This window comes from Ruditapes philippinarum, unplaced genomic scaffold (genome assembly GCF_026571515.1).
Source record: "Ruditapes philippinarum isolate M1 unplaced genomic scaffold, ASM2657151v2 ctg97_1_1_1_1, whole genome shotgun sequence".
In the NCBI taxonomy this organism is placed as follows: domain Eukaryota; kingdom Metazoa; phylum Mollusca; class Bivalvia; order Venerida; family Veneridae; genus Ruditapes; species Ruditapes philippinarum.
Genome location: NW_026859231.1, coordinates 86856 through 104194, shown reverse-complemented (window position 1 = coordinate 104194; position 17339 = coordinate 86856). Strand labels below are relative to the sequence as shown.

At 31.5% G+C, this 17339-nt stretch overlaps 1 protein-coding gene across 3 annotated transcripts in view; it reads right to left on the bottom strand.

The window, feature by feature from the left end:
• LOC132755719 (uncharacterized) overlaps positions 1 to 17006 on the bottom strand; it is a 46802-nt gene extending 29796 nt beyond the window's left edge. The window contains exons 1-2 of one of the 3 annotated variants that reach the window (XM_060746637.1): positions 16455 to 17006; positions 5877 to 6235 (exon numbers count right to left, since the gene is read on the bottom strand). In XM_060746637.1, coding sequence (XP_060602620.1) covers positions 5877 to 6006 — 130 coding nt within the window. In that variant the 5' untranslated portion in view covers positions 6007 to 6235; positions 16455 to 17006. Of the gene's footprint in view, positions 1 to 5876; positions 6236 to 10311; positions 10545 to 16454 lie in introns of those variants that run through there. The other 2 variants (XM_060746638.1, XM_060746636.1) reach the window with 2 other exon arrangements.
• Positions 17007 to 17339: the final 333 nt, after the last annotated feature.

Here is a 17339-nt window from a genome sequence, read left to right as displayed (position 1 = left end):
AAATGATTTTTGTTATAGCTGTTTAGATGATAATACATTTGTAAAACGATAAGTTTTCTTTTTACTCTGTTCGCCGAACTGCGAGACGCTCCCAACACTTCACATCTTATTTCTCACATGGCTCTTTTGATGACGTAAGTATGGGGATTGAGCGTGTAGGTGTCATTGAACTTAAAACTTCATTTAAACTTGAATTGTTAATACTGCTTTTTTAAGTGCTACAAAACTACATTCTGTCATGGCACAAGGTGATAAGATTCACTTATTATTTTAATTTGCATTGCTCTCAATAGATTTCCATAATTCATACCAGCACCTATCATATCAGAACGTATTATGTGTCTAATGCACTTTGTTAATGCGAAATTATGAATTCATTTTAATATAAAGGTGTAAAGCTATTTTCAATATTTGTGACTTGTATTGTAAATAAGTCTTTTAAAAGCTATATATATCATTTTATAAATATAATAGTAAAGAAAAATGGTAATGCCAAGCCAATTGTTATCAATCGTATCTAAAACTGAAAAGAGATCGAAAAATAGCTCACTATCTTTGAAATCATCTTCTCTTTTATTCAACTTTAAAGATTATTCTCAATAGAATAGCTTTAACCGGTTACAGATGAGATTTGATGGAAAACAAACAGATAAGTGAGCCGCGTCACGACAAAACCATCATAATGGGTTTGCGACCAGCATGGATCCAGACCAGCCTGCGCATCCGCGCAGTCTGATCAGGATCCATGTTGTTCGCTATCAGTTTCTTTACTTGTTATAGCGTCTGTAAGCGAACAGCATGGATCCTGATCAGACTGCGCGGATGCACAGGCTGGCCTGGATCCATGCTGGTCGCAAACCCATTACGTTGGTTTTGTCATGACGCGGCTCAAGTCAGCTGTAAGTGCGAGGTGGGAGTAATGTGAAATGTGATATGTGGCGTTAATAATACAATTTATCCAAGACAAAATACATACGAATGAATTCAATACTTTACAGCGTTATTTCAATATGAGATCTTCTAAATATAACGTCAGGGGAAGTAACTATAAGTCAATTTTTGTGAATATTATATTACTAAACTTGGTGAACTTCATGAACTTTGTTATAGTCCAACTATGAAAAGTAACAAAATAAGTCAGATGTAATTTTTTTAATTTGGTTGCTTATTTCAATAAGTTTCGCTATATTTTTCAAATTAATACGTTGTTTCTTTTCATTCCTTACTGTTCCGCTATATTTTTCCAATTAATTCGTTGTTTATAATCTTTTCTTAATTGTCCGCTATATTTTTCAAATTAACATGTTGTGTATAATCTTTCCTTAATACACCGCTATGTTTTTTTTTAAATTAATACTTTGTTTATTTTCTTTCCTTAATGTTCAGCTATATTTTCCAAATCAATACATGTACGTTGATTATAGTCTTTCCTATTGTTCTGTTATATTTTTCAATTAAATACCTTGTTTATTTTCCTTCCTTAATGCCCCGCTATATTTTCTAATTAATACGTTGTTTATAGTATTTCCTATAGTATGTCCCGCCATAGTTACCTAATTAATAGGTTTTTTTTATTTTTTACTATATTTAAAACAAATCAAAACGTACCCTTAGATATAAATAGATATTTTAGCACTTGCTTGGTGGGATATTCTGAGAAGCCTCTATTAATGTATAGGAATGTGATATAAGTATTTCGGATATCCAAGTCCTTGAATACCATTTACCTTTATTGTTCAAATCTCAGCTATAGACATTTCAGATTTAAACAGCAAACACAAAGATCAATAAGTCAATATCAATTTTGTAAAGCTACATTTTATATAATAGTACATTTTTGAAAACACTTTTATAAAATATTGTAGAAGATTAATTAACAGTATGACCTGGCCTTTGTTATTTGAGATCTTTAAGCATGTCTTTTGGGTGTTTTGTATTGAAAAAATTCAATCCAGTTAACACAGCGGTTAATGTAAATCGACGCTTTAATGGGTGTAAATAATTAAGTTAAGAAATAGACGAACTGCAAAGATGAAGACCCGCAAACTCTCTTTACAGTTTTCTTTCATAATTGATTGATTGAAATTCTAATAGGCGACAGAAATTAATGATTAATAACTTATTATAAACAGTCTTTAAGGCTAAAGCTATAATAATTGCTCAAGTACGTATATTATACTGATGCTACTTATAAACGATATAGCTTAATGTTCAGAAAATTATACCTAATGGAACCGATTAAGAGCTTTTTTCTGAATAGAATGAATTTGAAAGCATTAAAAAAAAAATTAATGTATTTGATAGATTTATAAATAGCATCAGCAGACTGGTTTGGTTCGTCACGTGGGACAAGTTAAAATGCCAAATCCCTCACGCTCCCTAGCACCGGAGTAAGCAGAAATCAATCTTCAGCACAAATTATACGAATTACCTGCAGTATATACCTAAATATGGTATTAATTTACTATTGTTACATGACAGTTTATTGCCGCTTTTGTGAACATATTAATTATGAAAATGTTAGATCCCTTGAGGACAATGAAAATAAACTTTATTCGTGGATATCGCAGACTTGCAACTATATATAATAACTGTCCATTGCTTGTTTATTTGATTCAGTTATCACTATGGTAAGGTTGAACAAACAAAAGGATAGAGAATAGTCGGGTTAAGCAGTCAACAGGATAGAGAGTCTTACCAGGATAAGCACACTCAAACAACCAAAGGATAGGGTCTCACCAGGTAAAGCACAGCCAACTAACAAAGAGAATAGAGACCAACCAGGTGGAGCACACCCAACCATAATGAGGATAGAGTCTAACCAGAAAAAGTACACCCAACATACAAAGAGGTTAGAGTCTAACAAGGTAAAGCACAATTAACCAACAAAGAGAACAGAGTTAAATCAGATAAACCACACCAACTAACAAAAAAGAATAGAGTCTAACCATGTAAACTACACCAACTGTAAAATTAGGATAGAGTTTAACCAGGTCAAGCACACCCAACCAACAAAGAGGATAGAGTCTTACCAGATAAAACACACCCAACCAAAAAAAGAGCATAGAGTCTAAACAAGTAAAGCCCACTAACAAATAGGATAGGGTCTAACCAGGCAAAGCACACCCAACTAAAAATAAAATAGAGTCTAATCAATAGGACAAAGTTTGACAATGATGAGTTGGCTTGCTTTTTTATAATCTATGTTTAAATCGTTTAATCAGAGTTTATTGCTTATGTATACATGTAATTATACACAAAAACAACAGGTTTTCGAAATAATAAATAACAAAAGAATTTTGGCCCAAGTTCTTACAACATAAGCGATCGGCCCTCTCCCTATATTTAGCTATCCGGAGTAAATACAGAAAATAATGCTTTTAATTTAAGGTATGCATGAATATTCTGTAAATGACAGTATATCATTCTATGGTTTTTGGATTCCAGCACTTTTAAGTGTTGCAAATTGAGTACCGCTCAAGTCGGTGCTAGGGGGCGTGAGGAATGTTGCACTTTTCATTATTTCTCATGTATATACTCAATCAAATTGAGTCTGCAATTTTCAGGTAATTTTGCTGTTTTAAGTGCTTCCGAGGGATCACTTTTCTCCAGACATTTTTATTGGCAAGGGAAAATAAAAACTTACAAAGGTTTTGTCACTAGAACCATTTTTACCCATTTACTATTATAACAAAATATCTGTGGTCTCATATGATTTTATGGTCCAGCATAAAACTAGGAAAACTAGAACAGATAAGACTAATCATTCCCTTGTATACTTTTATGTCAGTTGACACTAATACCCTGATTTATTTGACTGATTTTCTTTCATAAATTCCTTTCATTTTTGTCTTTGTAAGTACGAGGGGTGATCCAAAAATTCGTGGACACCCTGCATAAAACAAAAAGTAATAAAGCAAATCACATGAAATTTTAGTATCTTATTAAGTGAGCATATGTCGGCAAATTCTCAAAATATTGTCCAGATTGTACAAGAATTAACGATTATGCACCAGTTTATATACATAGACATGACAAAACGCGGCGCAGCTCACGACGTCACAAATGACGTTATGCTATCATAGGAAGTAATCTACGTTACTGTTTTGCCTTATAACTTTTCAAAGCATTCCCCTTTAACCCGCACACATTTTTAATGGCAGGCTCCTCTCAACTCGTCCAGATTGTCAAAACGTCTCCCTCTCAACAGTTTCTTTGTCTCTTACCTCGACAGGTCGACCAGTCCGCGAATCATCCCCAACACTTTCCCTTCCATCCGAAAATCGGCGATGCCACTTATAAACTAGAGAACGACACACTGACGGTTTATTTGTCACACTTTCGATCATTGTTTTTGTCTCGCCAGGCGTCTTTCCAAGATTTACACAGAACTGTATAACTGTCCGAAGTTTTGCTGGATCCGTGACGTCCATTTTTGATAAAGCTGTTTTTAGCACCTGTTCTTTAAAGCATGAGCGTAAAATAACCGCAACTTCAAAATGTGTTCTGATACTGACAGAATGACGTCATACTCATCAAAACAACGTTATTATAACGTTTCCCGCAATTTTCATATTTTGCACAGGTTATACATGTGTTTAAATGAGATGAAAACGTTTACATCACAGAGAAAAAGTAAGCTGCGCCGCGATTTTGAAACTTAATGTTTTTATGTTGTCATAAATAGATAAAAAATGCAATTGGTGTTTTAAAATTTGGTCAATTTATTAAAAAAGCATTGATTAATAATATCCCAAGCGTTCACCTCGGTAGGACGTCACAATATGGAGATACACATATTGTCCACGAATTTTTGGATCACCCCTCGTATATCAAGTTTCTTGGAAAAGCTAGACACAATGCTACTACTGAGTAAAATTGGTGTATTGATACGCTTTACAAATCTATACTTTGTTTCATCTTTACAATTCTATACTTTACTTTATTCACTTTACAGTTCTATACTTTACTAAATTCACTTAACAAATTTACACTTTGCTTCTATACTTTATTATAGTAGATAGTTAGACTTCAATGCAAGGACAGATATAAGATTTTATCTCTTAAAAACAAACAACTTAATGTGGACATGTGCAGAAGTTTTTCTGAGATTATTAGATTGGAATCACCAATTCCTACGTATTTTCGCCTTATGGTTCAGCGTTTACCCTTCTGTAGATATTGTTTTCTTTTAATTTCTGATACATTCCTTTAAATAGTGTGTGTAATTTTCAATTAATATTACAAAGGGTTACATAAAGCTTATATTTTTGATACATTTGTAAATGACTTATGTAGCAACATTTTGATATATCATACATATATGATGTATAAACAGAATCTATTATTGACATAACCCATAAACTATTAATCACTTAATCATTTGAAGTGTCAAATTGAAAAAAAAGTTCTATAAGAGCTTGTATTTTCAATATGGACAATGCATGTATTTATTTTATAACGGTTTAAAAAAAGAATTACAAACTTTTAATGAAATTTTCTCTTGATGTAGATACATATCATAAATGCCACCCCCCCCCCCCCCTCTTCCTTTAAGAAACAAGTCTGCATTTCCTCGAATACTTTTTCAAGACATAAAGATATTACTACTCTTAAAGAACAATATCTGCATCATGCATAAAGCATTTATTTATTGGAACAGGGATATATAACAATTTACGATTTCTTCAATTACACTAACTGATAATATTAAAACTAGACAAATATTCAGGGTTGTAGCCGGGGTCCAGGGGCAAAGTGGGATGGGTGTCCAAACACTGATACTGCCACCTGTGCCAAAACTCGGTCAAAAATAATTATATTGTCATGGCATTGTAATATAAATGTAATCATTACATTTCTATAATTAGACATACCTGCTTTTTGCGATTTGAATAGTTCCGACTTCTTCCGAAACCATGGCAAGATTCCCTCAATGGCAGCGTCTGTCCTTTCATCCGGGGTCTTACTCACAGTGCTGACTACTTTTTCATATAGCAGCGCCATTTTGAAGGTCAAGGTCAGAAGGAATATGTCGTCCTTTCAAAACTGATCATCGTATAATATCCGTTCATTTAAGTGTTTTGTTTACTTTTTTTATTTGAAACTTCACCACAGTTCTACATCGCACTTTGAGTTAACATGTGTGAACCTTTTCTCAGTTTAAGTTAAAGATTTCTGGTAGCATAGTCTTGTGGAACTGTTTTTCTCCTTTTCTTTGAATAGGTTTTTGAATCTGTAAGAAGAATAGTTCATATTATGAAGCAAATTATTGATAATACACCTAGTCCTATATTTAATATGGTTCAAAATACTCCGAGAAATTATACTACAAAATATAACAAGTTCAATGACACTACTAAGTTCCATGAAATTGGTAACACTGCTGATTGATCCGAGATTAGTTTATGAAAAGTGTATCGCAAACTGACAGGACCATACGCTAAGCTTCGGGATTAATAAAGGAATATAATATGAACGTTGTATGACAATTATGTCCAGGTAAAATAATGACGTTATTTGATATGTTGACGAGAAAGAGAAAGAGAGACAGAGGACATTTACCTCCATTGGTGTGATTTTAAACATCGATCTGGAAATAAAGGCTTTCAATAACAGACGATGATAAATTGTTAATTAAGGTGTTGCCATGAAATGAAGTGTTTATCAAATCATTTCCTAGAACTGTAACCACTTTCAATGGCTTTCGGATAACCTCGGTACCCCCTGCTGAATTATTTTATCAATATTGGAGTATCGATTAGTGAACGAAGAAATATAACGAATTCGAAACATTTGGGAAACGGATAAGTAAATTAAATTGAAATTTTAAAGGTGCACGCCTTTAGATGAGCAAAAATATTTCAAAGAAATCAAACTTAAGAAAAACTTGAGAAAAATGTAAATGTTAAGAAAAATACAATGATTCAAATTTCGAGTAATAATTTGTGCTTTTACTGACTGATTTTATCGTATTTATCAACACATTTCTACTGCGTGAGAGTTATTTTTTGGCATAGTTTGATCTCTTTTTGATCATCTACCTGGATTGTGAGTGTTGTTTTCAATGTAAAAATAACTTTTGTTTTTTTAAAATTTCCATAAAAATGGCATGAATCTGGGGACAAGCTGTTTTAAACAAACTAAATATATAAATACAATAATCATTGTAAATAGAGAATGAAAGTCTTCTTTTTTTATCTAATTTATGACAACAATTTCATGCGACAAGTACCTGGATAAGAGCTGGAAATAAATGCCAGGAAATGTCGATCAAAATCCATTTCAATAATATGGCAACTTAAATATGTCCAATATAAATCATACCCGGACAGTTCTGCTAGCACTAGATTCAAATCAGTGGCCATATAATGTATTGAATTAGTGCTCTTTTTGTCTGAAACATCAGAAATAGCCTGCGATGTCTATATAGTACGAAACATTTAGATCTGTCAGCCTTTGAGGTGCTATCAAAGGAATTGCCGTGAAAGGCCTATAAAAATTATTGACGTGAAGCTGGTTTTGTTACAAAATTTATCTGATATTATGCGGCAAATTGTAACACAGGTCAATGATTAAGATAATGGAAAGACAGGGATTGGAGAACTGGGCGATGTTGCTGTGACCAATTATAAAACATAAAAAAAGAAATTAACGATACATCAAAGACCTTGTTCCTTGACACATGATCAAAACGTTCGTTAATTCATCTGTGAAGAAAAAAGGTAACAAATAATCGACAGAAACAAATTTAAAAGATGGCAGCTTTAGACGAAAACCATAAATAATAAAAATAGCAAAGGTAAGGAAGTGCATCAATGGTTTAAGTGCAGTTACAAAAGAAGGAATCGCCTTGGATGAAAAATCAATTCAAACTATCGGGATAACAATTATGAATAACAAGAATATAAACTGTTATAATTGATGACGCTGCAAATGCCATTCAAGATATTATATAAGTTAAAATAAAACGCACAAAAATATGGTAAAAATCGTATTTATGTGATTTAAACAGGGGTGATCCCTCCTCGGAAGCAATTAAAACAACATAATAGCATGAAAATCGCAAACTCTGTTTGATAGAGTCTATTCACGAGGGATAATTTGAAAGTGCAACATAAATCACATCCCTAGAGTCAATGTCATTTGGGGTCGCTGAATTTCACGTCTTATTTGAATATACGTATTTTAATATTTGACGTAAATCTCTTTTTTCCAGTTTTTATATTCATCCCTGAAAGATTAATGATAAATTGTGATAAAACAATACTACCATCTCTATTCTGTAAAAACATTATATAAAAATTCAGATAATCGCATTTCTCATTCCCGGTTTCTTTTCCTATTTTGTTTCAATGATTACATGCATTGGTTTAATAAAAACTTACACGGAAACCAAAGCATGATATTGTTTAAAAATGGTTTTCATCTTTTAATGCTTGTACAATTATTGCAAAATTATATACGAAACTGACGATGAATTGTGCTATTTGCGTCTTCCGTTTATCTATTTAACAGATTAAATATATTCTCCCAAAAGCTAGGGATGTTAATGTGTGCAGTCTGAACAAATATTTACACAAACGAGCATATATCCAACATAGTAATTATTTTAGTATGTTAGGACCTAATATTTGTAAGGACTAAGTTTATAATACATTCTGTTTTTGTTTGGAAGTACGTTGCTTTGTCTGTATCTATTGACCCATCCCAAATACACGTATCTATCTTGTACCATGGAGCAATTTTTTATTAAATTACATTGACAATATTAAAGACTACAATGATGTTAGACATGAAAGTAAATATCTATTTTTTCAGAATATCAAACAAATATTGTTTGCCTTTTTGACCTCTCAGATTGCATAAAAGTTTTCAATGTTTGTTTATTCGTCGATGGTGATGTGTTGAAAGTTCAAATGTCAGCTGTTGAAAATCGTTTTAATATATACATTTAGTTTAATAGGATGCGCCGTATGTGTGTGTGTTTTCTTTAAAATAGTATAATGTATATATTGGTAATTTGATTATCATACCATTTTACAAGTCTTGAAAATTTTCAAAGACGTGCTGAATTAATTTCACCAGACAAATCATACTTTTTATGATTAAATCATTATTAATTAATAAAATTGATAAGGGTCTATAACTTAATATTATCACGATAGTTTACCGATAACATTGAACTCCGCTTATAACGATATTCACGGAACCGCCGAATTTATATCGTTATATCCGTATATCGTTATACGTATATCGTCTCGGAGAGAAGCAACCAATTTGAAAAGAAGAGTCGGGACCGCGGCAACTGCATTCTTATATGCAGTATATCGTTATATCCGTATATCGTTATATCCGAGAAGCAACCATTTTGAAAAGAAGAGTCGGAACCGCGGCAACTGCATTCTTATATGCAGTATATCGTTATATCCGTATATCGTTATATCCGAGAAGCAACCAATTTGAAAAGAAGAGTCGGGACCGCGGCAACTGCATTCTTATATGCAGTATATCGTTATATCCGTATATCGTTATATCCGAGGAGCAACCGATTTGAAAAGAAGAGTCGGGATCGCGGATACAGCATCGTTATAAACGGTATATCGTTATAAGCAATATCGTTATTAGTGAAGATTACTGTAATTTAAGTGTATTTCTATCAATCTTCTTTCAAAATATATGTCTTAAAAATCAATTAAATTAAACCAAGTACATGTTTTATCATTATTCAATGCTGTTTTTATTTTTATTTTATGCCAATAAACATTCAAGAACCTGAAAAACCACTCATCATATTAAACTTCTTCTATTCTCATTAATCAAAATGTTGTTAATCATAAAATTACTTTAGACTTAAGAATAGCTAACGCATTTGTTTAAAAACTGTGATACATGCATATAAATAATTCAAAAACATATTAATAAATAAAGAATATAATATATTACAACACATCAATCATTAACAGTTATCTTAGGGATAACAATTATACAATAGACAAAAAGTTATCTAAGTAATAAAAAAGAGATATCAAATATATAGATATGATTTACTTGGACCGTATATAAATTAGACTTTGAATTTCGAATTTCAATAAATGAATAAAACTGAAAAAAATAACATAAACCATCAAACAGAGAAGAGGACAACTTAATAAATGTGCCTTTTTAAAGACATTTAATAACTTTATTTTGTACCTGATAATACCATTCTTGAAGTTTTGATAAGAATTAATATCTAAGAAATCCAATGTTTTAAAACGAAATACTAAAGATACTACAGATTTTTGCTTTACTTGTAAAAAACGAACTTACATTTATATTATTTAATCCTAAATCACGCCATTAGAATAAATTCCTATTTTCATAATTATCCACAGTTACCTCTTCTTTTTCCTATCTTTTCGTTTTCAATATAAAACTGTTTTAGATGATGATCAATAGACTCCCAATAGCGCGTGATTATCCGAACTTCTCCCTTCCATAGACACTGATCTCACAGTTTCTAATGCTTAACTTTACGAATTCTCTCACGCGGAAATCGCTAATCTCGGAAATGATGAAGTGAATAATATAAAGAACTTGTATGTAATTATGTTTGATAAACTATTGGAAAAAAACTTAATGGTACCGATGGATTAATGATCGATTTATGAAGAGCAGAGTGGCTTTTCACCGTTGATGAATATAGTTTAGAATATGTATAATGAAAATAGATTTTTTATTGAAAAAATAAAGCTGTATAAAAGATTAATATGGTTAAGTACTTTATGTTTGTCCCACATTTTGTATAGTTTCAGATAATCGTTAAAAGCCTCCCTCGTCAAAAGAGTTGGTGACATTACCCTGTATTCATATTTTATCATGTGCGCCGAGCATGACTTTCTTACTGTACCAGAAAAAGATGCTAAAGTTCTTGAATAGGTGTACTTTATCCTAAAACCCGCTAATTTTGCCTCACTTTTATGCCGTGCTTTGAATAGTTCATTACTAACTTCAGTGACCTCTGGGTTAAAATAACATATCTTAACACATATTTTATACAACGTCAAAATAATTATTCAGAGCTTTTTTATGTTTATCACAATAATAAAAACTTAAAACAACAAAGACCAGCTTAGTAACAAAAAGGAGGGTATGATTTTATGAAAGTATTTTTTCCGCTTAGAAACTTTATACAACAAAAAGTACTTGAAATTTTATACGATGCAAAAGTTCATGTTTATCACATGTACAGAAGAATGTGCCTAGTTTACCACAAGGATGTGGATGAAACAATGTGTGTGTATTTGAGTTTATTTATACTCGTCACCGGTTGCCCATATGGGCGAGTCCTCCAGGAGAGTATTAGTCATTATATATTTTTGGAGGATAGTGCAAGAGTCAGATCAGAAAGATGCCCCAATTCCAGAAGTTTCCCCTGGTTCTTTAACGTGCCAAGTGTTTAAGCACTCATACTAGGGACCTCGATTTAATTAAAGTCTCATCCGAAAGACTGATTAGTAATATTAGCTGGCTAGCCCGGGAATCGAACCCACAATGTCGAGATTACAAGTCTCGCGCTCTAACCGATTGAACTATGCGGGCTGGTTGGATGAAACAATATTTGCTCTTTTCCTTTATGTATATGGCGGCTAAACTGTGATCTGGTAAATTAAATGCATGTTACTGAGGTGAGGCTACTACCAACACCACCAACACTTCTCCCTTTTTGTATTTTTCGGCTAATTTTACATCCATACATATCCATGTACAGTTTTACCTTCATTGGTTTAAAGTTCAACACTATCATTTTTAGTTTATAAAGGGAGATAATAAAGGAGAAAAGTTTATAACTGATTCAATGCTAATTAAACTATCGACTAAATATTTATAGATTCTATATCATCAAAATCAGTGCATGGTATATCAAAGTCCTTTAATGTTTTATGCCGATACGAGTCTAAATATCGGCCACATTTCATATAGGGTCATTATGAACCTTTGTAGACCACCGTTATGTTCTTTCATTCCCTCAGATGCTTTTGTAACATCAACTTTAACCGAGATATTACTTTTTTATTATGAAACTTAATTGATCAGTTTATAGCAATTCAATAAAAGTTAATGGTCCAAACTTTGGCAACTGACAACCAATATAAATTTAGAATTAACAAGTTTAGATTATTGCCAGGTATGTACAGTAGTGACCTTCGGGTAACCGGTGTTTTATGGTCCCTATTACCTAAATCCCGCCGTAAACTGACCACAATAATATCAACATTGATTGTTATATTTTGATACAGTTTTATTTTTATATATTCATTTTAAGAAACGATAACTTTTTAAGACTTTTTTTCTACCGAACGTTTTACAGCTTTCTGTAAATATTGTATATATTCAAACGAATTTTACACCATCAGAAAAATGTTAAACTATTTATTTTTGCATTTATATATTTATTACAAATGTACTAGAATATAAGGAATATTTTATTATTTTCTTTATTATACTTAATAAAGGTATATTCGTTCTTTCGAGCATTGAGTCCAGCACTTTTAAGTGTTGAGAATTGAGTACCACCGCTCAAGCCGGTGCTAGGGGGCGTTAGGGATGTTGCACTTTTTCATTATCCCTCATGAACAGACTAAATCAAACAAAGTCTGCATTTTTATGTAATTTTACTATTTTAATGCTTCCGAAGGATCACTTTTTTCAGATAATTAAAAAAAGAAATGCTGACAGCCAAAAATCCCTTTATACAACATTTACAATGTTAAAGACAAAGGATTAAATTTTGAATCCATAAAAGGTTCATTTTTTGCGCCCCCTTTATCTGAATGCCTTATAAGTGAGAACAATTACGAACTTCCTTTGTAATGCTGGATATTAAGCAAATGGAAGCAACAATTACAGCTAACTGATGTCGATTTTATCATATGATGTATGGCCTGACTGTTTTGGGCAAGCTGATTTCATCCCATCAGATGACATCACCAACACCAGTTTTATATTACATTATGTTCTGTGTTTGGCTACATCGTGGGATAATAACATAGATAAGAAAAATATTGGTGATTGTTACCTAGGTAACCGTATACATTAATAACACGCGGAAATTAATGGACAAAACGCACCGAACTTTCAAATGTATTGCGAATGCATTACCTACCATTGGCGAAACAAAACATACCACTGTAATAGAATAAGCTGACACAATAAAAATATATTTTAAAGGAAAAAAGAGAGAAATGAAACGTATATCTCAGTGCATTCGTATCTTACATGGTTTGTTATCTTCAGATATGGTGCACGCCTACTAAACGGTGGCTCTTTCACATTTTGGTGATCTGTTTAAATGAGAGCCATCGACACTTCCGTTGCAGAGCCCTCGATAAAAACAAGGCTAAAAAGGTAAGAAATTTTAGTAAAAATATCAATTTAAAAAGATCATGCTTGTTTTTCAAAAATCGAAGAATGTCATGCCACGTAGAACATTTTTCTCATCATGTTGGGTGCAGTTTCGATAAGAAATACCCTGAAATGACGTTGCTAGAACTTTTACCAAATATAACATCGTGGGTTTTCCTTTACAAGGAAACACATTTTGAGTGATTTCCCTACCATAAAGTAGATGCTGGCCCATTTAATCGTGCATATAGCATTGTCGCAACCTCCTCTTTGGACCAACACAAAAAATAACTTACAGAACTTAGTTGAAAACCAAATAATCATATTTTTATTATTGTGATCGAGCCATCGACAAGGTGCTGGCGCCATCGGCAATGTGAATTGCGAATTTACTAAAATTTCTTACCTTTTCCAGCCTTGTTTTCATCGAGGGCTCTGCAACGGGAGTGTCGATGGCTCTCATTTAAACAGATCACCAAAATGTGAAAGAGCCACCGTTTAGTAGGCGTGTGGTGGCAATATTGAACAGTACAATTGTGAATAACGCTACAGTGTTTAGTACATGTACCTCAGGTCATGTGAAGATTTTTAAAAATAGAAAATACAGTTGAACATAGATATACAAGACATGTCCATTTACAAGTTTGTAATAAATTTCGTAAATATAATCTCAACCATCAAATGACGAGAAATTATCAAACGAGAATTCCTTTTTCTAACCCAGTTCTTCATTGTATCGCAAGCAACTTTCCACTTCTCCATATAAACAAGGCTTTAATGATAGTAATTAAAGTCGTGATTTAAATCAAATGTCAGTGAGGTAATAATAACTTTACATATAGTCCTTAACCACATAGACAAAGAAAAACTAGTGCTTTTGCAAAGGACTCTCGAACCTAAGAATCCCGAGGTCCATAGATTTATAGTTCTTCCTATTCAGCAAAATGGGTAAGCATATATTGAATAAGACATCTTCATGGCTATAGAATAAAATTTACGGCTCTTATATCATATTAGAGAAATTAATTGATTAATGTATAATCAAAATCGGCTTCGAATGAAATCTTGCAAAAATGACTTCGAAGTTCTAAATACACTGTATACATCAAAGTACACATATACAATGCCTAGGTATAAAGAAAATCGAGTTTCTTTCGGGTGCGGTCGCTTGTTTTTATGTATATATAATTAATAAAAGATTCATCATATTTGCAGATATGATCTAGTCAGAATGAATGGTAAAATAGATGCACAAACATATTTTATTTGATTTAATGAGGTATACTAATAAATATGCACTAATGACCGCTTTCTAATTAATCATATCATTTTTCATACAAATTGGACAGAAATTTACGAAATAAACTTTAAAAGTAAATAAGTCCTTTTTTGTAAATGATCAGCTTTTGAAAACTCTCTATTTTAATAAGTTTTAATCAGTACCTGGTCTAAATGATTTTTATCGCGTTGAAAAAAAATATGATGAGAATAGCACGTCGTATAAATCACTTTGAGTCTCGAATTGAAATTAACATGTGAATACCATAATCCACCCTAATACAACCTTATACAGTGCCTGCTTGAAATAATAATCAGACGACGCTTTTAAAAATCGATTTTAAACTCAAAGGATATGGTTAAAATGGTATATAGTTTATTTTACACTATTTTATTAAAGAGAAAAATCGAATCATAAACAAAACATTAGATTTTAAGCTAAAGAAATCGATCGTTTTCACGTGCCTGTTCCACATTTCATCTCAAAAACAAAAGAGCCTGACATAAGCTGATGAAATATTCATTTCTACAGGCAAAATTGACATGAAACGTTAGTAGAACATCATTGATGTTTATATCAGATGAAAATGTGTTTATATCAGGCCTACATCATCCGATTTGCAAAAAATGAATAAATAAATGAAATAAAAAACAAAAACAAACGAAATTTATTAAAATTATTAACACAACAGAACATATATCTTATTTGATTTAAGTATTATAAGCTCATCGTCGTTAAACAATGAAAACAAAACATACATATACTTGGTATGACATGGAACAAAACACATGTAATGAATGAAATAATATTTCCTCAACATATATTTCCTTAAGGATGTTACAATCAAAGAAAAAAATATTGTAAATATATATACACACAAGTTACATGTAAAAATATAGATTTAGGAAGATACTTATATTATTACAATAGTGAATTTCTTTATTTGAAAGCCCTATGGATAAGAGAGAGAAAAAAAAACGCATACAACAAACCCAAATTTTTTTAAAAGATTTATTAAAATTGATGAATATATTCATTTAAAATTAATGAATTTATTTTTTACGTGTTGAAATATTATTTGATATACAACATGTAGACTATTATATTATTTATCTGTAAGTTTAGAAATATATTTTTCTTCTTGACTTCTTGTAAAAAATGAGCATCCGTTACTGAATGATATCAAGCTAAAATCTTCAAACGGTTCGTTTTTTTTCTCTAGAACAGCAAAATGGCGAAGTGTATTTGCATGGTTCATTTGAACTTTATTTCAAAAGATTTCATTCTTTGAAAGCAAAGAGTTGTCAAAACGTACATCTTTCATACAATTAATTGAAAACTAATGGGCTTATATATTGATCGTTAGGTATGATAAACTCTTTACAAATAGTTCACTTTACTAGTTTTTATGAATTAACAATTTTCTAATCATAAATAGTGATGAATAGTAAATATCACGAATTTAGACTAATTTTTGAAGATGAATAAAAAAGGGAACGAAATAATTTACCTTATATTTTAAAAAATAGGTGAAAGAACTCATGTCTCGATTTTTCAAACTTTACTTAGGGTATGTTTTTCTTCTGTTTCAAAGAATCTTAAAACCATAACACAAAAACAACAATATATTTGTGAACTTAAGGATATGAAAATAAGAACACAATGTCATGTAAAAAAATCTATTTTTTTTTCTTCTTAAAAAAGATTGGCCTGCATCTTTAACTTCCATTATTAAAAGGTTCATCATCATAGGTTAAATTATTATTAAATTGACCAAATTTGCACTTACCCGTTTAAAAGATCTCCGAGTATCTCCTAGTGTAAGCGTAAGCCTCCTTTCCGTATATGATGCTGCGTATTTGCACGTAAAATACACCACTTTAATTAGTTTTATTCAAACGTCTATTTAAAGCAATCAATTCATTTTCAAATATGGTATCCATTATTTAAGAACAAGAAAAAATCACAAATACCTCTTTTTCTCCAACAAAAAAGTTAAAAGTTATGACAGCTACAGATTTTTCTTCAAAAATGTATAATTTTGAAATTAATTATTTACTTTTGCAACTCAATTATGGGTGAAACGATAGAATACGAAATCCCGCCATTAAATCTAATACCCCAACCCTATCATTTAGCAAATGAAATATAAAAATGACACTATATAGCTATGTGAAATCTTTTATTCCGCTGCTCATATTAAAGTAAATAATGAAATAAACAGTGAAATCGTCCACACGGCGCAAATCGAATTCTCTTTGTTGTCCTTATATAATGTCCTTTTGCTCATTTTGAATCTTGGATGTACTTTTGTTGGCGTTCAGAGCTTTAGATATAACAAAAAAAATCTAGAAATAGGAATATCTAGTGTTAATCATGAACAAATATCGGTTCAGACATTTTCTTATTCATTTTTCTTTCGTTTTTTTTTCTTGCAGCTATATTCCCTTTCAGTTATTCAAATGGATCTCACGATTAACAGACTTGCTTACGTTTTAAAAGGGACGTAAATATTTTTGTACAGGTGTTAACTTATCAAATTTATTAATTTGATACAGGTATAAACGTACAATTTATTTGATACTGAAAAATTACAATACAAATTCGGCGAGTTTGTTTTCTATCGATTGTTATGATAGAACTTTGATTGAAATACGTTGGTTTGAACTACTAA